Below are 22,151 nucleotides of genomic sequence, written 5' to 3' on the forward strand. Positions count from 1 at the left end.
GCAGTTGAGCTTTTCTGTCCGACGCGCGTCCACGAAAAAGTTCACGTTTATGTGAAATGTAGACACACGTTCCCGGCTCTCTCGGCTCTCCCCGCTTTGATTTAGCAATGAAAACCGGCTTGCATATTAACCTGTTTTTGTCAAATATATCCATTGGAGAAATTATTTTTTCATCCAGGCATCTTAGTTTTAACAGGTGTGGTGGCTGGACTCGGTTGACCTATGACATTTGGACACTCACAAAGTACTATTATAACACTTCAGATTGAATTCACCAGTAGCCTACCACAGGGTTCTCCTCCCAAGGACCAACACAATCACACAACCTTGTCAAATGAGGACGAGAAATACAACAGAATAGAATAAAAGAAACATACTTTATTACCTTACAATTGCAGCAAAGGGACGGTTACACAGAGACACAAGGGGTATCTGGGCAAGCGCGCCGACTAGTGTCGGAACGTTCTGTATATACTATTCCACACAATACATTGGCGCGTGACTACATGTGTGAGTACCTGATTGGTTGAAAATTTTATCTAATGCTTGTCCTATGAGCTTACTACTTTCGTTTTCCATTCAGCCGATGTGATTAAGGTGTTCTCTGTTAAGTTACATTTACTGCAACACAGACAGGCTTTTCATTGTGAGGTGTCCTTGGCAGTCAACTTATCTGCTACTGGAACACAGATAATAACAACTTTTCATGCGCACGATGTGTTCTGGAAAAGTACAAAGTGTACAGCAGTATTGAAGCTTAACTAGGCCTAAATAGACAGGCCTTGTATTAAACAACTATAATAGCACTTAATCAAAAATACCTTTCACACAGGTTAAATATAACTGAACATGTTTTGTTTGCTAGTAGATGGTATTCATTCCGTTCGCGATAACGTTATTGCAGCCAGGCTAAATTCCTCCAGGGAGCCAGTGACCGGCGAGTTGAAGAGCTTCACTCCCCGCCAGCAGGAGCTTTGGCCGCTGCTGCTGCATCTCGGATAACCCGCTGAGTTCGTGGCTGCTATTTCACATTCGCCCTTGATTAATCGAAACTTATCTCTATGAATACACATTAAGCCTATATCGCCTTATTCACCACAAAATATGTTTCAATCTGAGGTTATTTTCATAGATAGATTTTGCCTCATTTTTGATAATTTACTGCCATGCAGGCCGTCTGCGCTGTCCCCAGCACCACCTTAACAGAGGAAGTTTGAAATGTCTAAATATTCCCAAGCATGTATTTCCATTCGTAAATCACATTAGCTGACCTGCCCGGACAACTGCATCTCATCCGATAAACATAGCCTATGAACAATACATCCATGATGGCAAGCCAGAAACGCAGACACAAGTTCAAGTACCACAAATAAAGGTAGCCTATTAATTCTAACATCAACGGGGTCCCGGCTAAAGTCTTTTAATACCATCCATCGTCATCCGCTTATCCGGGGTCGGGTCGCGGAGGCAGCAGTTCCAGCAGGGAGCCCCAGACATCCCTTTCCCTAGCAGCATCAACCAGTTCTGCCTGGGGAATCTTTAGCCGTTCATAGGCCAGTGCGGATGTTTAATCAAATGTGTTAATGAAAATGACCACAAAAAAGGAGAGTAGTCAAAGCACACCGCTCAAAAAGGCTTAATACATACAACAAACTGATCAGGCTAATCATTTTTTCATGAAAATGACCACAAGACAACCTCCTGTGCATAGTTGAAATGGTAGCGGGATACGGTGATAAACTGGAGTGATCATTTGACAGCAATTATTAGCCTTTTCCAGGAATGGACAGAAATGGGATATTTTTAGAATAACAGGAATTTATTCACATACAATGGAAAGGAGTTGATGTGTAGGCATAAAGATGAAACGATACACTGAGTTTGGGTGTTTTTAGTCAACGTTGGCGTTGACCGCTTCTAGCTATCGAATGGCCGACTGGTGTAAGATGGATAGCCTAACGTTAGAGAGATAAATGTAGGCTATGGTTATGTTAATAAAGCTAACAATGATGTTGTAACATGCATGCAGCACTGCCGATCTGAACGATTGATTCATTATTACCATGGATCGGTATTGGGATTGATCAAGGGCGAATGTGAAATAGCAGCCACGAACTCAGCGGGTTATCCGAGATGCGGCAGCAGCGGCCAAAGCTCCTGCTGGCGGGGAGTGAAGCTCTTCAACTCGCCGGTCACTGGCTCCCTGGAGGAATTTAGCCTGGCTGCAATAACGTTATCGCGAACGGAATGAATACCATCTACTAGCAAACAAAACATGTTCAGTTATATTTAACCTGTTAAACTAAGATGACTGGATGAAAAAATAATTTCTCCAATGGATATATTTGACAAAAACAGGTTAATATGCAAGCCGGTTTTCATTGCTAAATCAAAGCGGGGAGAGCCGAGAACATGCGTCTACATTTCACATAAAGGTGAACTTTTTCGTGGACGCGCGTCGGGACAGAAAAGCTCAACTGCGCAAGTACAAAAGTCACCGGAAATAGCCAAATTACTACAAATCTAGCCAAGATGGCGCGGTTCAATAGGCCTTCACTTTAGATTTTGAATCCTGGGGGCTTGGACCCAGAGCGAGAGCTGTGTCCGTGTCCTCGGCAGTAAATCGTCTTCCTTTCCGGTGGTGGTTGGCCTCCGCCAGGGATGCGCTTTGTCACCAATCCTGTTTGTGATTTTCATGGACAGGATATCGAGGCGTAGCTGCGCGGAGGTGGGTTTGCAGTTCGGTGAGCTGGGGATCACGTTGCTGCTATTTGCAGATGATGTGGTCCTGATGGCATCATCTGCCTGCGACCTCCAGCACTCTCTGGATAGGTTCGCAACTGAGTGTGAAGCGGCTGGGATGAAAAACAGCACTTTCAAGTCTGAGGGCATGGTTCTCAGCAGGAAACCGGTGGTCTGTCCGCTCCGAGTAGGAAATGAGTCCTTACCCCAAGTGAAGGAGTTCAAGTATCTGGGGGTCTTGTTCACGACTGAGGGAACCATGGAGAGGGAGCTTGACCGGAGAATTGGAGCAGCTGGTGTGGTTCTGCAGTAGCTTTACCGCACTGTTGTGACGAAAAGAGAGCTGAGCCAAAAGGCAAAGCTCTCGATCTACCGGTCTATCTTCGTCCCCACCCTCACCTATGGTCATGAAGGATGGGTCATGACCGAAAGAACGAGATCATGGATACAAGCGGACGAAATTGGAGAATTTCAGTCATCCGGGAGAGACTCGGAGTAGAGCCGCTGCTCCTTTGCGTCCAAAGGAGCCCAGTTGAGGTGGTTCGGGCATCTAGTGAGGATGCCTCCTGGGCGCCTCCCTAGGGAGGTGTTCCAGGCATGTCCGGCTGGGAGGAGGCCGCGGGGTAGTCCCAGGACTAGGTGGCGGGATTACATCTCCGCACTGGCCTGGGAGCGGCTAAAGATTCCCCAGGCAGAGCTGGAACTGCTGCCTCCGCGACCCGACCCCGGATAAGCGGATGAAGATGGATGGATGGATGGAATTATTCCATAACGAGTTTAAAAGTAGGCCTATTAATTATTAGTTACTGATTAACTCTGAGCTTAATTAATGAGTAGTTACTTACGGGAACTACTATAGTAGTTAGGAAGCAATGATTAGTTAATGAGTAGTTACTGATGTGAACTAATATAGTAGTTACTGAGGAACCAATGATAAGGTAATGAGAAGTTACTGATTAACACTGATTAGTTAGTGAGTACCTACCCTCAACTAAATGAGTGATAGAGCTGTCTTGGTAGGCATCCTGAACACTCCCTTAGAATGGGTGCCTCTGAACTGCTATGGGAATGCACAAACAGAATAAGATCACTCACTCTAACACTGCTCTTGGTGAGTGATCTACCGAGCAGAGCATGTTCACTCTGAGCAACAGAACTTGTCCTACTGTCCTGAGAAGGTGATCTTTTAGTTGATACAAGGGAACTGTTAGTCTAAACCTGTTTAACGGTAACTTATATTCTTCTATTGTCTAGTCTGAAAGAAGAGACTGAGCAGTGTCGCCTGGGACCGTCTTGTCCATCTGTATATGGCTGTCATGTGATGCCTTTCTGTGTACAGGACAGATAAAAAGCATGTCAACCCAAAGCAAGTCTCAGAGCCATTCCTGCTAGTTTACAATGGTTAACTGTACACTAGCAGGAACTGTAAACTGTATTACAGTGGTTACACTAGCACTGACAGGTCCAGTCAATTTCAATTTCTAGACTTTTGTGAAGAAGTTAAACAATTACCTGTCAAGATCTTTTGTGAACAGTGAACATTAGCTAGATAGCTAGCTAGCTAAGATAGCTAGGACTGACAGGTCCAGTAAACTTCAATTTCTACACATTTTTGAACATGTTAAACAATTAGGCCTTCCTTTCAGAATCTTTGGGAAACCTGTGAAAAGAAAGCTATGGACATGCACTCTGTCTCTGATAGTTGTGAATTTATTGCAGAACACTTGTTTTTACAGATGTTTTTTCTGCAGCTGATTTGTAGTCTTCATCTTGACCTGACTGGATGAATTCGGCAGCAAATGACTGTCCATAATGGCGGCAACGCTACACAAGCACGCAATTCAGGCGGTTCCCAAAAAAACACCAAAATGTCTCCTCTTAGTATTCCATAATCGTTGAGGCTACTTTGTAGTTCAGTAGCCTCGCATCAGGGTTCAATTCACTTAATTTCTGGTCTAGAACCAGCTGCTAACCTGTCACAAATGCGGAATCGAGCAGCCTAGTCTCACCAGTCGCTACGAATTACAATAAAGCAGGACATGCCAAACGAAATAGCCTAGAATAAGTTCTTGCCGCATTGCATTGTAGGTTTATGGGTAAGCCTGTTTTTGGACAGGAGATCACTATCAGCTTAGACTAGAAACCACAACTGCAAAGCAAATAGGCCCCAGGCTAGTAGTTCAGCATTTGTATCAGGGCGGGGTTGTATTCGGAGCTGTATTTCTCTTGGCTGGCTTGACTTGGGTGCAGTAGACTATACACCAGCGCAGCACATTTTGAAAGGAGGACAGCTCCGGTATTTAGGCATTTATGTTAAAATATGCCAAAGCGTAAATTAGGCCAATCCCCCATCACTGTCTGTCCGGGATCCATGCAGATACCTGTGCCAAATATGAATGCCATCAGGCCGACAGTGTCTGAGGAAAATGCGAATAGATAGGCTACAGGATACAGAGATCTCCTCTGTGTAGGATAGGATGTAGAATGTAGGATATTGGTGAAGAGTGCAGGCAGTGCGCCTGTGCGACAGATTTGAAAAGAGACGCGTTCATTGGTTCCCAGATCGCAGGTCTTTAACTTCCCACAAGTTAAAGACACATCGACCTAGAAAACTAAGAAAGTGAGAACCTGCAGATAGAGATAGGCTACAGGAAATCACACGAAGAAGGAAGAGACTGGAAACTCCAACTGATACTTTGAGGAGAAGAAATCATCATCATTGTACACAAAGGGAGCAAAGCTAACAAAGAGTGAGAAAATGCTGTGGCTAACCTTAACTTACATGACTTCGGGGTCGGGGGGTGTAAAAGGGTGACAAACTTAATTTTATTCAAATGTTTCCACTTATTGAGTTGCCTAGCGGATCCACTTTGAGTTGATCTGGTGTGTTTCGTGTCAAAAGTAACATACAAACGGTATCTCTGACCGTAAAAATCTTTACGTTACTGTGAAAACTCCGCCAGCCGGGCTACCCGGTGTGACAAAACATGTAACCTTTTGACAAAGCAACTGCTCTTTCTGCGGTAGCCAAAGTGGCTAGCGTAGCTAGTTAGGTATCTGCGAGGCTTTATCTGGGCTCACAGTAAACACCGTGTGAAATACCGTGGTTGTTTAATCTGAGCCATGACGTCATATAACGGACTGTAATGGGAAACTGACTGTTGGCACTAAAACAGTAAGTGTGGCTCTAACGTTACGTTGAGTTAGTCAGCTAGCTAACAGCGGAAGTTGGCTAACATTAGTTTAGCTCGCTACTAGGCCAACGTTAACGCCAAAGCTGGCTAGCTGGCTGCTGCGGTGGCTTCTTCTGAGACAGACACTGAAGACAGGGTATCTAGTAGCTAGATGGCTACAAAAGCTTACAAGATGGTCAGGATAACCAAGTAACGTGAAATCTAGCGAGTCGAACGACATTGCCAGCTAGCTATCCTGCTACTAGCTACGTAGCTAGTAGCTAGTTAACGTTAGCAAGTTAGCTACCCAGTGTATCTAACGTTAGTTGGCTAGTGTTGCATCGAATATGTGTGTGGGGGGTGTTAGGCCGCAGGCGAATATAAATCCCTAAGCGTAGTTACTTCCCAGTAATGCTCCAACACAATAATTGGTGGATCAAATGACAAGCGCATTCACATGATATTGTTCATCTGTGGAGATCAGTGTAAATGCCCTGTGAATCTGCTCTTCATAGCACATCACACAAACCCATCCTAAGACTAAATCAGTGACGCTTCTTCCTGTTTTTCAGTGGGTTTAATGTGAGCTCGGACTACTGCTAGCCAATCTCATATATCTCTTTGCATTTTCATACAGAGGCTGATCTCCAACCAGAGAGTTTGGCTAACGGCCCATGCAATGAAGGAGGAAGCCACAAATAAAGTTGTCCGGTCACGATTCACCTCAGCTGGTCAAACTACTCTTCTAGAGGCTCTGAGGGTGTTCAGTCCCACGTCTACGGACCTCCCCAGCAATGAGAAGGAACTGGTAACTTACATTGAGCAGCTCAGAGATGAGGGTCACAAGCCTACTGTCCTTAAAAGCAAAGACGTTTACAGATACAGGTCTTGCACCTCGGTGCTCTGGCCTGTGGCACCTGTGGCAAAGCTGAATAGTACACTGGATGTTGCCAGCCAGAAAGTTCAGAAGTCTGGCAAAAGGAGGAGTAAAAAAACACTGGAAAAGAAGAATGAAATCAATTATTCTTTGTTAAGTCCTGCAGCCAAAGTTGTCCTGAAAAACCAGCCCAAGATTCTACTGACAAACATGTCAAAGGAGTCATTAAAACAGACTGCTTTTTCAAAACCCCAAGCATTTGCCACTGCACCAACCCAGATGTCCACATGCATAACACTGACCAATATAAGTGGACCCTCTAGAGGCCACACAGCCCGATTACAGTTTCACACAGGTGTGTGGTCAGGAGGAGTCACTGTGCCAAACTCTCATCACCCTCCATCAGTGCACGGATGCACAACGGATGCAGTTCGGAGAGTGAACTCTGTGGTCTGCTCTGGTAATTTGGACACAGCTCTTATTGGAGTTCCTTTGCCTGATGTGCTTCAAAATGGGCGAATCTTGAGGGAAAGTAATGGCATGCCTTGTTGGAGGGACCAAAAGAGGAAGTGGGTTGAGGAGGCAGAAGACATACTGGGCGTGAAGAGGCCTAGGAATGGGGTCTGGCTGGTCAAAACACAGGAGGACCTTAATGTGAGTCGGAACAATTTTTTAAGATTTAAGGTGATAAAGATTGATGACTCGATTACTGACGAGGAGGTGAGGAGAAAAGCACAGAAGATTCTGCGAGTCAACCTGTCACCTGTCATAGAGATTCGACCACTTATTGCCTATCCAATGTGAAGAGCTGTCTATACATTGAAGAGCCAATGTACAATTTATGTATTTCTTAACTGTTCTCTGCAATGGGATAATTTGAGATGTTTGGGAGACATTGTTTCGAACATTGATTTTCATGCATTCATCAATGGAGAACAGCTTTCATTGATAGATGGAATGTGAAAGTTGAGACATGTAGGACATCCCTGCATCTAGTCTAGTATTTCTTTGTTCATTGCTTAAGATGTGTTTTTGAAGCCATTTCATGTTAAACTATGCAGTGCCCACTTTTTAAGAGTATTATTGTTATATTTTGTATAATTTTCATCACTTCCTATGTTTTGTCCTACAGTATAAAATGTTCTCTAACCAGAAATTTACATAACTTCAAATTTAAGTAAACAATTATGATCATCATGATTATTTTGAAATTGTATTTGTCTGGCCATTCTATGCTCTGACATGGGGTTGGTTAAAACAAAGAGCATTAGAGCTATGTAGGATTTTAAGCATTATTCTATAATGTTATGATGAATCAAGAGGGATCAGTTAATGCGGACCTCTGTGAAGACCATCTGTTTGTAGACTGCTGTTTGGCTCTGCTACAGCAATTTCTGAAATTCGGTGTCGGGAGTCAGACACCAGGGGCCTCATTTATAAACATTGTGTAATGTTACACACAAAAGAATGCGTACGACACTTTCTACGCTAACTTTAAGAATTATAAAAATAAAAAATATACTTGAGGGGAGAGTGTGCGGTCCTCCGCGGACGCTTTGACCCATGAGTGCACATTTCTGGAGAAATGACAAACTGCGACTGGCAGAAGGATGAAACTCAAATGCTTTGACATTGATACCATTGTGTAAAATAAATCAAAATATTACCTATCATGGATTATAAATGAAGAGTTCCCTGGAGCGCACACAAATTATTTAGGATAATATATACAAACATCTGTTTTAGCAAAAGAACCACTCAAATACTGTATGTTGCATTAATTAATCGGGAATCATATTTAATTGGATTGTAGTTAACAATACTTACATATTGAAGTGTATTCTCATAAGGTGAACAGTAGGACAAATTATGTTTAAACTGATGTCGTTTCCAATGCCTCAGGCAGATGTGAGAGCTGTTTCACAGTGGCGCGGATGGGGATTGAACCCATAATCTTCGGTTTAGGAGACCATCACCTTGCCACTTGGACCCCACGCCTCGTTTCTCTTTTTAACCTCTGTCGGGATTTGCTGTCATTGTCGCCATGTGGTCAGCATGGATGAATATTAATTTGAGGTGTTTCACTGATCATTAATAGGCAACTATGGGCATTAAAAAAATGAGACAAGACGGATGCTCACGGGCGCCAAATTTATAGTTGTGATTTATAAAGGGAAACTGGCGTGGGACATGCGTGCGCACTCTTATAAATCATCAATATTTGGGGCGCCCCGGTGGTTCAGTGGGCTGGGGCATGTACCATATAAAGGCTAGTCCTTACCACAGTGGCGTGGGTTTGAATCCGGCCAACGGCCTTTGCTGCATGTCTTCCCCTCTCTCTCCAACCTTTCCTGTTTGTATTTGCACTGTCTATCCCATTACAGCAGAAATGCCCTAAAATGTCTTTAAAAAACATTTTGTACACAACTTTTGATGCAAATACTCCACAGTTTTATAAATGAGGCCCCAGGGCTTTGGGGGGAAAAAGCTTGGAGCTGAAAGTGTCTCCTCCCATAGAGGCGTGGACACACTTGGTTAAAACTTGGGGTGTGTTCTTATACAGCCTGATTTGGGAGTGTGAGCTCAAACCGTAACCCTCGAGTAGACAGAATTTACCCTTGCAGCCTGCAGGCAGTGAGTGCACAAGTTCTAGCTATGATAAATTGTTTATTTATACTTCCTGTGAAATATTATAGGTAGGATTAAACTGTTATGGGTATGATTACACTTGGTATTCCCCATTTCTCAGATAGCCATGTTTGTTTTGAGTGTTACTATTTCTATTAAGTGTTCTGTCCTTTTCCCCAAAGCAATGTTAGATAGGATAGGTAGGTTGTTTGTTGCACAATTTCAAAGAGTGTTTAATTTTAATTCCCCATCGAAACTACAGTATTTAATGACATTTTGTATGATCCCTTTGAATTTCTCCTCAGCAGTTGATGTTCTGGAAATGTTATTATAACCAGTTATGACCATTTTGGGTAAGGAACCTCTTCGCACTTGTCTAATAAAGCCTTTTGACCACCTCTCCATTGTTAAGCTTATCATTTTAGATACACCCACAATTGTATGGCTACTAGCAAATATTTTGTGTTTCTTTTCCCTCTATTTGAATACTACTAATACAGGTAGTTCCCTTACACTACGTACACTGTACAGTATATTGTAATAAGGGTCTCAAGTTATATTATATACACATCACCCATTATGTAGGCTACCCACCCTTTTTGCATTTCTGACAGTCAGACCAGGGAAAGTAGACATCTGGGGTGTGTTCAGCCCTGACAAAGTGTAGCAAAACATTTATTTAAACTGAAACGGTGGAACGGAGAAAACATACCTCAAAGCCTGTTTGTAGCCATTACTGAGTTAAACCAGAGGGTGCCCGGGCCCAGTCCTACTGAGGGGGAGCTCAGTTGATTTTCTGCCCCCTTACTGTAGGCCTAAAACAAATACAAACATCCATGTCAGGATTTGTTTGCATAGGACCCAATAGACCAACTCGGGAGACAGGAGAACGGGCAAAGCCCAGCAACAAGAAGGTTTGCCACAAAAACAACAAATAGGTGCCACGCTCAAGAGAGCTGTAGAGGGTTGGAGGGAGGTGGATTTAGCACGGTGCTGCGGAGGAGGTCCGGGGTTCTGGAGAGACGAGGAGGACAAAGGAGGGTGAGTGATAATGATCACAGGCGAAAAGGCCACGAGCAAAAAAGGTAGTGTAAAGTTAGCAGGCGAGAAAAAAGCACTACAAATTACGAGCGGCAAAAATGTAGGCTGGGGCTATAATTACCACACCTATAGGCTGGTTAGATCTGGCGATGAGTCAATCAAATCAATCAAAGCTTTATTTGTATAGCGCATTTCATACCCAGAGGCAACACAATGCGCTTTACAGAGAACAAGGGAGGTGGGCGTGCGTCCCACCCCTACATATTCCAGAGGGAAGCCAAAAAAAAAAAAACTATCACCCGGGGGCCAGAAAAGTACTGTAAAACTTATTCCCTGACCCCTCTCAACAAGGCGATCGAGCAAGCTCCTGGAGGAGCCTCTGTTTGTCTACCGGCTGAGTGGAGTGGAGTGACCGCGTTCTTGTAGGAGGCTGAAGGTGATTGCAGGATGAGGAACAGGTGCGGTGATGAGTGATTCGGGACAGGTGTGCGCAGAGCCGAGCCGTAGCTCGTCACCAGCAATAATCAGTCGTAGTAGTATAGGATTAATATAGACATTTCATATTAGTTTAGTAATTAGGATTTCTACGCCCCCCTAGTTTATAGCCCCGGCTAGGCCTACTTAATGAGGCTGAGCTATTCACTATTATTTTGTTGATCTCTGAGTTGTTAGAAGAATCGTTCATAAATTCTATTATTTTGCATCTTCTTGTAGACTGGCTTCCACTGATGTGCTGTAACATAAATGTAGGCCTAGCCTATAATTTGATTTTGAAGCAGTAGGTCTTGTTGTTATTTAGCCATTATGTTGCCACCTGCAGGATGAAACATTTTCGGAAATAGGCCAAGCAGGATGATAATCTACTGTTTTACTTTATATAAAAAGATTTGTCCCACCATTTTAAACTGCCCTCTTTATCACTTCATCCTGGGGCCAGACTTGAGGGAGCCGCACACACATACCAAAGGCAATTTTAGGTAGTCTGGGGTGGGGGCGGTCATCCTTGGGTTGCAGTGGGTGGATGAGTCAGACCTGACAGGGTGGTGCTGTGCACATACTATAAATCCGTATTGGACAGTATGCAGTCAGCCAAAACCAACAGAGAGGACTTACTTATTGAATTGTACTACAGTGTGTTTAGGGTGGTATAGAAGTAGGCCTACAGTTCTGTTGCGTACATGAAGGGGTGACAGGGAATGCGAGTACAGATAAACTGGCAAAAGATGCATTGACAAAGGACATCACAGTACCAGTTCCGCTCGGGAAGGGAGAAGGGAAGCGGTGATTAGAAGGAAAGGATTTGAGTTCTGGCAGAAAAGGTGGGAAGAAGACCAGAAAGGGAAGGGGTATCACAGTGTACAGAAGTCAGTTATGTTGAATAACTACGCTGCACAGAACAGGAGGGAGGAAATGGTCATGGCAAGACTCAGATTGGATAACACGGGACTGAATGGCACTTTGTAATGGGGAAAAGGCGGAGTGATACATGTGGACACTGTGGAGCAAAATAAAACACTGCACATGTTCTATTGGGGAAGACAGAGAGAGACTGTCAGAGAGGCAGGACAGGAATGGAATATGAGGGGTTTATTGAGCACGGAGGGAGAGGGGGAAGGAATCTGCAGGAAGGCTCTATTTACTTTCTTGGAGGACACAGTTGTTGGGTAAACTGTAAAAACTAGAAGGATGACATGATATTACACACTCTTGTACAGTAGGTGGCGGTATGCACCTTTTAGGTGTTTGCGATCCGCCAGGAAACCCAAAGAAGAAGGTAGTCTGGGCAAAGGGTATGGAATGCCAAGAGGGGACACTCCATTCTTTGTGCTATGGAACCAAATCACCCAGGGGCTGAGCCATTGAGGTATAATATAACTGGAGAAGGCATTGAAAATGGCTGCCTATTCATTTCAATGAAAGTTGCTCACTCATTGACCCTTTTTTGTCAGCATCTGACCGGTCCATTGGCTACTCCACCTGGTCACTGGAAACTCCACCAGAGGTCTCCCTAGCATATTTATGCCTATTTGACAAGCTCAGTGTTGATGAGGAGACCTGGTTACTCTCCTGGCTTCTGTTTACAGGCGCTGATATGGCGTTATCACACACTGCAGGTCCAGCACATGCTGTGGAAGTTCAGCAGCTGCCTAATTCAGATTATTGTTAGTGTGTAAATATTTCGGACATTGTCGATAACTATCCTGTTATCGACATGGCTACCTAGCTAGTTATTGTCATGGCTAGTGTAACCACTGTAAACTAGCAGGAATTGCTCTTGAGAGCTCAAGGTTGACATGGTTTTTATCTGTACTGTACACAGAAAGACATCTGACATAGATTACAGTGGTTACACTGACTGACAGGTCCAGTCAACTTCAATTCCTACACATTTGTAAACAAGTTAAACCAACAATTACCTGTCAGGATCTTTTGTGAATAGCTTACATTAGCTAGCTAACTTAGCTAGCACTGACAGGTCCAGTTAACTTCCATTTCTACACTTTTGTGGACATGTTAAACAAACAATTACCTGTCAGAGTCTTTGGAGAACCAGTGAAAGGCAAGCTCTGGACATGTACTCTGATAGTTCTGAAAATTTATTTTTAGTTTCGTTTTTCCAGATGTTTTTTCAGCAACTGATTTGTAGCCTTCATGTTGACCTGACTGGATGAATTCAGCAGCAGATGACAGTCCGTAATGGCGGAAACGCAACGCAACTTTTTTCTTCTTCAGGCGGGTGCCAAGAATTCAACTAAGTGCCCCTCTTGGCATTCCATTGAGTAAATGGAGTAAACAGAAACGCGAGTCTAAGTTTAGGCCGTGACGCGAGGCTAAGTTTAGGCTTAGTTGTAGGGCAATTATCAGGGGACAAGAGAATGTGCCGCTGGTCTCCCCCCACGGAATGCTTTCCGGAGCCTGGTCTGCTTCCTAGCCACTGTCACTTCTGGAAGCTCTTCAGCTCAGGGGTTGCCACACGTTTCACACTGTCCAACGATTCACACACTGTTCAAAGATACATGTCTTTAAACCACCCGGACACCATAGCAAAATGGTGCACACCGTTTTCAGATTGAACGCACCCTGGTCTTACTGCGAGCCAATTAAAACATTCCAGGATGTTACGTTTTCAATGCAAATTCTTGTAAAGAAAAATCATTGTTTATTACACCTGTACCGCTCCGTGTATTTACCGGGGTGCCACTTTTCCACAGTGGAGAGTGTAGGCCTAATGCATTAATCTCTGTAGAACCGAATTAAAAGTCAAAATGTTATGGCATTCATATATGTTTGGATTTGACATTTCCATCATTCTCGCCCACTACATTTTAAATGTAAGCCCATTGCGTGGCACATTACTCTTCGATTTGAGTAGCTGCTCCGCCCATACCAGTGTAGCTCTGCCCAAAACGAGTGAACCTTCATGTCAGTGCAGACATGCTGTTCCATAAACGGAAGCTAGCTAGCTAAAGACTAGAGGACCTGTAAGGTCTACACGACAAGCAAGGTGCACTTGATTCTCAAAAGGTAAACATGTTTTTGAGGAGCCGAAAGATACAGCAGTTATTGAGTCTTGTTCCAGGTAAACGCCGCTTGGGAACGTACAGGTTTTTGCCTGTCTTCTTCTGTATAGGAGGCGTAATGGAATGGATCATGATCAACGTGAGGATAGGGAGAGAAACATTCTGTAAGTATTCAGTCACTGACCGAACACATTCGCCATAATAGCCGGTGTAAAGAAATTAGACGGCTGTTAAAATGGCCATTACGTTACCCATTCCCTCGATGATGCTACACAAGCCAGATATAGGCTACATTGGCTTCATTGGGGTGACATAATGGCCAGAGCATGGCGTTTTGTCAAGATACACTTCTGCAATTTTGTAGCTTGTGTACTTGACCTTGGCTTGTGGATTCTTGCCTGGAAGCCTGAATCTTGGGCTAAAATATGTGTGCCTATAGCTACATCTGGAGGCGTTCATAACCTAAAATAGGCCTGCTTTAAAAACTGCAGGACTGCTAATGCCCCAGTCTGCCCCTATAGCCTGGGGCTTATTCGTAGTGATGGCGAAATTAGGCTTTCTGAAACACCGAGTCTTCTAGGTACAGTACGCCTACATTGTCTCGCTAATGGATTTATTACGTGAGGCCTCATTAAATGTTTTGTACACTACTGAAACCTGCTGGCAAAGATAATTCAAAGCAGTCAACATAGATGACGTGGAAACTGAGCGCTGGAACATTACTGATTGAACTCATTTTGATTGACAATTTGACCACGGATTGACAATCTGGTGAGACCTGTAGTAGGCCTAATTAGTGTGAGCTGTATATAAGCCAAGGGAAGCGGGGAAGTTATTGTATGATATGTCTTGATATTTATCACCCTGAGTCTGTAATAAAGTTGAATTGAATTGAGGAACAATAGAGTCCTAGCTGTAGGATAGTCGAGAACAAACTTACTCATCTTCATCTGCCTGGACCTCTGACAAAGATGTGTTCATGACTGAAATCCCCATTACAACCCTCAGCCAATCACAACATATAGGACATACTGTATAGGTCTACTTTGTTAGAATAGTAGATAACAATGTGACATGGTGAGTTGAGTTTTTGCTTTATCAATCCCCTTTGGGGAATTGTCTGTCCACCCCAACTCACAAATGGAGTGAATAGAAACCATGCTGTCCCCAGTGATGCGAGGATAGTCTGCCCCTCAACTGTTCTTTTAAGTTTTTGTAACCTAACTTCCGTATATCATTTTCATTTTGTCATGTTATTTCATTTTGTCATATCATTTCTAGATGATGTCTACAGAAGAAAACAGTCAGAGAGGGAATATGAGGCGAAGATTGCGGAAGGATTAATAGTCCCCGAGTCATCAACAGCCAAATGAATGACCAATGAATAAGCACAAGAGGACGTGGGGACACCTGTTTGCAGTGATGCTCTGCATCTCGTTTATTTAGAACATTATCTTGAGAAGAAAGGACATTGTGAGCAGGGAATTCAGTAATAGCCTGTACTCAAGGGTTTGAATATGAGTTTGGTAGGTGGGGGAGCTCAACCCGCAATTTTGGAGCGAGGAGAACTCAATTCACAAAGTAGAGGTGCAATTAGGTGTAGTTCAACTGGATCCTACGCCCTGAACCCCCTCAAATAATTCCTGCTCCTTTGTGTTAGTAGATAGGCTACTGTATGTTGCATAAAAGAGTAACAACTGAGAGTGAAGAATATTATACATTGATATAATTTATTGATCCAGCCATGATAATAACATGTCCGTTCATTCTAATAAAAGTGAAGTAGTAGATCTATAGATTGGTTTTATTTTTATTTTTTTAACTTTGTTTATTGGATTTTCAGCATAACCAACAATTACAAAGGAATTGTACTTGAAAATTATCCAATAGGAACACACAACAAAACACCAAAGATAACACAATAAATCAAAATGAAAAAACAAACACAAAATGAAAATAAAAATATTCATTCACACATTCATACAATGGTTCATATAATGGTTTACAGGTCAACCAACTCTGATATCAAGCCAAGATGTTGTACACACACCAGGCCTCTTACATATAGATTGGTTTTATCATTAGGCTATTTCACATATTTATTAGGCTATTATTGTAATACTTGTGCCAGATTTATTGTGCGCTGACATTTCCAAAATGGTATCACGCTTTATTATGTACATTTAGTCTACTTGTCTATGATAGTAGATTACTGCAACTAATGCAATATCCAGATGTCTTGATGAACATGAGTTATATGAGAAACAACGAATGGTGATAGATGACCTTCCATCTGATCAATCTGCTTTTTGTCACAATTGAAAATGTCATTTATAGTACATGACCTTCCGGCTCCAAGTCTTCCTTCATGGTGAATTAACCCCTGTTGGATTAGGTTTCTCCTCGGACTGCATCTTGTCAAGTCATTGGTATCGTCCCATTGGCAGAGCCCTCAGACAGATGAAGCTGTTGGGGTGATTAGCCAATAACAGTGGGTTGCCATCCAGACGCACTTCCTCCATGTTGGCTCTGATGTAGTGAGTGTCGTTGCCTTTGCAGAAAGTCTCATCTGTTATGGTATTGATTTTGTTGTTCTGCAAAAGGAAACGGACAGAAAGAAAAAGTAAATTCATTCTCTGTGATGTACATATGACATTGATCCTCTGTTAGGACAAACAGCATGTTATACCACCAAAATGTATTAATCAGAATGTTATCACTAGAATGAGATACGGATGATTGTAAATAGATGATTGTAAACAGACGTGTAGGTGTACAACGCGAAGACCCTCTGGAAGAGCTGGGATGGCCTCCAGGTCATTGCTCCCAAGGTAGAGATAGGACAGTTTGACTAGTTTCTGTAAAAAAAAATATAGTATGTATCACATATTTCATAATATACTGTACATCTTGGCATGAAAACACAACTCAAATTGAATGCAACCATCACCAGCCTGTAATTTGACTGCAGTTTGGACCGACTTTCTGGCTTACCTTAAAAGCAGTTGACTTTATACCCTTGGTTTTAAGACGGTTGGAATTGGCATTGAATGATACAAGGTTGGCAGGTAGCATTGGTAGCTTGGCCAGTCTATTCTCTGCAAGAATGAGCTCCTCAAGGAGGGTGAGTTTTGAGAAAGCCCCATCTTCTATCTCAGAGATGAGGTTCCCACTCAGGTCAATTGTTTTCAGTGTAGCTGTAAAAGGTTAAAACAATGAGAGAAATATTCACAACATTCGAGACAGATGAAAGAACTTAAGTTAAAACTCAAAACCTTGGTCTCAGATACTCAGATACCTAATTTCTTCTGAGTGAATTTCATTTACCAACGTCGGCAAAGTCTTTATTGGTTATTTTGGTGATCTTGTTGTAGCGTGCATAAAGATGGGCAGTTTCCTTAGGCAGTGGTGGAACTGTTGTAATCTCAGGAGAGACCTCTTCACAGTACACAGACCCAGTCAGGCAAACACACAGGAGACATGTGGGCATCTCTGGAAGCACATTTGTTGATGGCATCACAAAACTTATTTTTTGTCCAGTACTGTGTGCTATTACATAAGCAGCTGTGTAAGCGTTGTAACAAACCGACTTATTAAAAAGTTGGTGGGACAAATCTGATGAGCTTAAACAAACATTTACCACTGTCATCTTGAGGAGCTGCTGCTGTGTCCAATTTTTCCAAAGTATGATCGTCTGGAATGGTTAAAACCTCTTTCTGGGGAATTATTGGAAAAGGAAAAAGTCTGCAAGTCATCCTTTCAACTGCAATAAACTAAACCAAATCTGTTTCTCTAAAACAAAAGGAGCAACCTGTTGTGATAATTCTAGGAGTATTCAAATAAAATATTTCACACTGAATTATTTATTTTTTTTCTTTGCAAAAATCCACTTAAGCTTTTTTGAGACACAACATGTAAATGTTTCAAGAGTTATGCATTGAGAAACTAACTGTAAATCTAATGAATACTTTACCATGGGTTTCCGAACTTCCATATATCCATTCCTTGCAGCTGAAGAGAGCATCCATGGCACCAACATGATGGAGAAAAACAAAGTCCCGTGGTCCATCATGGTGTCTGACTGGGATGAGTGGTGTTGGGTTGAGATGAGAAAGGCAGCGCTGTCTTCTGGGCTGAGTTTTGAGGTGCTTGTGAGCAGGAGAACAATTTTCCATCCAGTTTTTAAAAGAGGCTGCCAGTGGACTATTGAATGGGACTAGGAAAGTAATTAACCCAATACTTGCTGTGATTCTAGTCTGTTCATCTTATCCAACTGTACTAAAACATTTCATAAATAATTGAGTGACAGTAGTCGGTACAGTGGAGGTATTTTACTTCTGTAGTACTCATACAGTTCAATGTTTCAAAGGCCAAAGTGAACCTTTTTATTTATTTAACTGAAAATGTATGACATAATTTAACTTTTGATTCCCTATGGTTAACTGCATTATTTTGCTATGAAAGGCAATACTATTTGTATGTGTATATAAAGCTTCACATGAAAAGAAAAGAGGTCCTTTGTACGTATTGGAAGGCCGTTTGGGAATAGATGGAAAATATGGCAAAAAGTTGGCCTTTAGTAGTATTTGTCTGACAAGTGAGGACAGTGGAGAGACTGTGAATGTAGAGGTATGGAGCAGTTGGATACGATTACTGGAAGTTTGGACCAAACTCCTTTGCATGAAGTGATTATAAAATCAATTGCCAAAGAAAGCATTTAACAAGGGAATGTTTTCTTCTTACCAAGTAGGCCTGCTCGCTTTCATGCTTAAAACTTTACTGTATTCCTCTAACTTAATTTTATTGAAGGAGCTTCTTGCTGTTTTGTCACAAGACGCAATCTTTACATTTCCAAATCTGACTAGCAAAGTTAGGCCTACTTCACTTGGTTAATTAAATGAATGCATTACCAATAGTGCACCAGTATGAGCTACTGACATATGTCCAGCATATAACTATATCCAGATTTACACATTCTAATTGCCCCCCCCCCCTCTCTCTCACACACACACATTTTTTTTCTGAATTTTTAAACATGCATCCTCCTCATCACCTTGACAGTTCTTCATTCTGGTCCAATTTGAGCTCAGTGCATTTCGTTTTCCAGGAGAAGGGAAAGGGGATACCTCTGGCTGGTCTCACTTATTTTTTATATATATATATATATATATATATAATAACCTATCTAGAACTTTCAGTTTCATGTCACACAGAGCACTCCAAATAATCACTGAAGATGTATGTAATGTAGCACATTAGATCCTAGGATAAGGCAAAACAACATGCATTGACAAACAGTACACACAAACATCTTCTTTATAAAATCAGTTATGGATATTATGACTGATTTTCCATAATGCATTCTCCATTTTCTGCTCAGAGCTTTGGCCTTCATATGAGTTTAAGGATATAAGATCACTTGAACAGAGGACTGCTTTCACTGAAGTCTGCTTTAGACATAAAGGAGCTTTCCTGGGAGTCAGGATTGTGGTGTGGCAGGGAACACTGTCCCTGATTGATTTGCAGCACAGGCAGTAACAGGAAGTCCATATATTGTCACATCATTTCAGCTCAGAACTCCCTTACAAGTAGGAAGTCCATATATGGGCAATACCAATGAATATTAGGTTATTAGAAAATACGATTTAAGACCACTTCCGGTTTCTATCTGAATACGAATACAGATAATGATGTCTTGGTGCATCCCGAATGAATGAATGAATTCGGATTCTGATATGTACTATAATAAGGTACAAATTATTACATGATTATGGTATTAACGTTGCATGTGTTGTGGCATTCTGTGAATCAACTGGCATTTCTTGTTTTAGGACTTCCCTGTGAGAACCCTGAGCCTGCAGCGGAGCGGAGCGCCACCTGTCTGTGGGCTAATCCCACCCCCCCCCCCCTTAACATTGCACTGCATGACTAGCGTCGTGTGTGTGTGTGTGTGTGTGTGTGTGTGTGTGTGTGTGTGTGTGTGTGTTCCCACAACTTCCTGTTTATCTCAATAAAGATTACAATGCATTGTTGGAAACACAACTGACTGTCTGAATTTGTCAGTGTAGGACCTGGTCACAGTTGCACAAGATAATTTATACCTAGCTAACCCTCTAGTAAACTATGAATATCTAACCTGAAAAAATATGTAGAGGGATTATTTGCTGCAAAGGAAGGATACATCTGTCTAAGAAAAGGAGTATGAATCGACCTCACCTGCAGCCTTCCATACTTGGAGTCCAAAGGATAAAAGTGACTCCTTGTTTTGTGGAAAAGATGACTATAAATCCTCCAAATGCAAAGAATTCTCCTTGGATGTTAGGAGAGAAGAACTAAAGTGATTCGGCAGGTATTTTATGTCTAGGCCCCAGGAAAAAAAACTGGACCCGGCCCCAGGACATAAAACTGGACTCAAGTCCAAATTGGCACAGGAGAACACAAGTAATGACCCAGACACTGTAGTGAGTTTTCCAGGTAATTAGGAAGGCAACACTGTTACAAACTGCTACAGTTTGGATAGATGGCACTCAACGGAGCCAGATGGCACTAAACAAGGCCAAATAGCCACGTGTTTATTAGATGGGGGGGGGGGGATACTATAGGCCTACAATAAAGATTCTGATATAATTAATGCGCCAGAATGGTATTCAAAAAATAAACTGGCCCACATTCGTGATCACACCGTGGCCTGATGCTCTCCCCATTGCAGATCTCGTGGATATGAGATCTACCCTAAACAGGAGAACGGGACTTTCCCCACAGCAAATACTTTGGGGAAGACCTACGAGACTTCCTGTGTCTCCACCTCACGCTTAAAGGGTACATAGGCTCCGGGTTTCATGTACAACTAAGGGCTGAAATAGGCTGAAACACTGAAACACAGTGTCAGCTTGACCAATGAGAATCCTCTCCCACGGTGCGTCTCAATAGTCTAAAGTGGTGTCCTTCCCTCAACTTGAATTACACTGAGATGTACCCCATTCAATATGCACCCCGAAAAGACAGTGCTTGGAGCATAAGTAGACGCTGCCCCCTAGAGGGCTAAAGTGTGAGATGCAGCATAGAAGGATGCATGGTTGTGATCATAAGGATGATCTCTCAGTGGTAAATCCTATCCTAACATGCTTGGAGGAGAGATACAGTGAGAGTGTGAGGATTATGTCTTTTCATTAATTTCAGCAGAACTACAGTATGCTGTTCAGTTCATAAAGAAATGTCTGATTTTTTATTTTCTCACTGACAAACAACAGTTTTGCAGTGCTGCCAACTATCTTATAAATTGTTTTATTTAGAAGCAGCTATAATTTATAATTAATACTATGATTTATAATTATTATATATTTATTTTTCTGTTGCTGTTTCAAAATTACAAAAAACAACAACAACAAAATAGAATATGCTTGCATTTTCCCATGTAGTTATTAGAACCATTGTTCACACAGTATGATGTTAAAAAGTAAAAGGGGTTTGAATGTTTGGGAATTTTTATTATTTGCTTTGCGCTAAACACCCTGGGGTTCCCCCTTGTAACATTTCAACGAGTACCCCTCCCCCATTAAAAATAACATTACAGTATATATACATATATGCAGGCTAGACATACAAGAGATACAAGATTGGTGTATCTGATATCTATGGTGATGGTGTCTTTCACTAGTTCTGCATGGTGTTTGTGATGTGAATTGTCCAGCCTTGAATGGGCCTGGTTCCATTGGCAGTCAAACCAACAAATAGGTTTACCAGCATCCATTCTGCAAAAAAAACAGGTACCATACAACAACAACAACACAATCTTGTCTCATCGTTTCAATGTGTGTGGGAGGGAGGAGAACAGAGAGGGAACAATAATGACAATAGGCTTTTGGGGAGATTACAGAGGCGGGCCTGAAAGAGCTCTTCACACCCGCCAGGGTGAAAAGCCGCCATTTTAGATAAGAGAAGGTCCAGAGGCAGGAGCGAGAAGCAGGGTGATGGTTATGGAGGTGAAGGAGTAGTTCTACCGGTGTGAAAGAGCCAGGCATGGTGGCTGGGGGTCTGACGGGACACAGCAGATGGTGGTGGGAGGGAGGCTGGTAGTGAAAGTAGGGTGAGGATGAGAGAGGTCTGGGTAGGGTCGGGTGAAGATGAGATGGGTGGGGTGGGGTCGCAGGTCAGGTTACGAGGGTGGGG

At 42.5% G+C, this 22,151-nt stretch overlaps 3 protein-coding genes across 3 annotated transcripts; 2 read left to right on the forward strand and 1 right to left on the reverse strand.

Moving 5' to 3' along the window:
* Window positions 1-5,360: 5,360 nt before the first annotated feature.
* Window positions 5,361-9,786, forward strand: LOC311314750 (coiled-coil domain-containing protein 71-like). Its single transcript, XM_084445232.1, has 2 exons — window positions 5,361-5,492; window positions 6,553-9,786. Exon 2 carries the CDS (start codon window positions 6,595-6,597, stop codon window positions 7,594-7,596), a length of 1,002 nt encoding a protein of 333 aa, XP_084301358.1. The 5' UTR covers window positions 5,361-5,492; window positions 6,553-6,594; the 3' UTR covers window positions 7,597-9,786.
* Window positions 9,787-13,910: 4,124 nt separating this feature from the next.
* On the forward strand, window positions 13,911-16,382 carry uqcc5 (ubiquinol-cytochrome c reductase complex assembly factor 5). Its single transcript, XM_084446359.1, has 2 exons — window positions 13,911-14,146; window positions 15,264-16,382. The coding sequence occupies exons 1-2, from the start codon at window positions 13,993-13,995 to the stop codon at window positions 15,353-15,355; spliced, it is 246 nt and encodes an 81-aa protein (XP_084302485.1). The 5' UTR covers window positions 13,911-13,992; the 3' UTR covers window positions 15,356-16,382.
* Window positions 16,383-16,394: 12 nt separating this feature from the next.
* Window positions 16,395-18,054, reverse strand: ognb (osteoglycin, paralog b; the record flags this gene model as incomplete). Its single annotated transcript, XM_084446360.1, has 6 exons — window positions 16,395-16,576; window positions 16,748-16,840; window positions 16,977-17,179; window positions 17,310-17,474; window positions 17,623-17,698; window positions 17,956-18,054. The coding sequence occupies 6 exons, from the start codon at window positions 18,052-18,054 to the stop codon at window positions 16,406-16,408; spliced, it is 807 nt and encodes a 268-aa protein (XP_084302486.1). The 3' UTR covers window positions 16,395-16,405.
* Window positions 18,055-22,151: the final 4,097 nt, after the last annotated feature.

The sequence above is a fragment of the Borostomias antarcticus genome, assembly GCF_949987555.1.
Source record: "Borostomias antarcticus genome assembly, chromosome: 11".
NCBI classification, from domain to species: Eukaryota; Metazoa; Chordata; class Actinopteri; order Stomiiformes; family Stomiidae; genus Borostomias; species Borostomias antarcticus.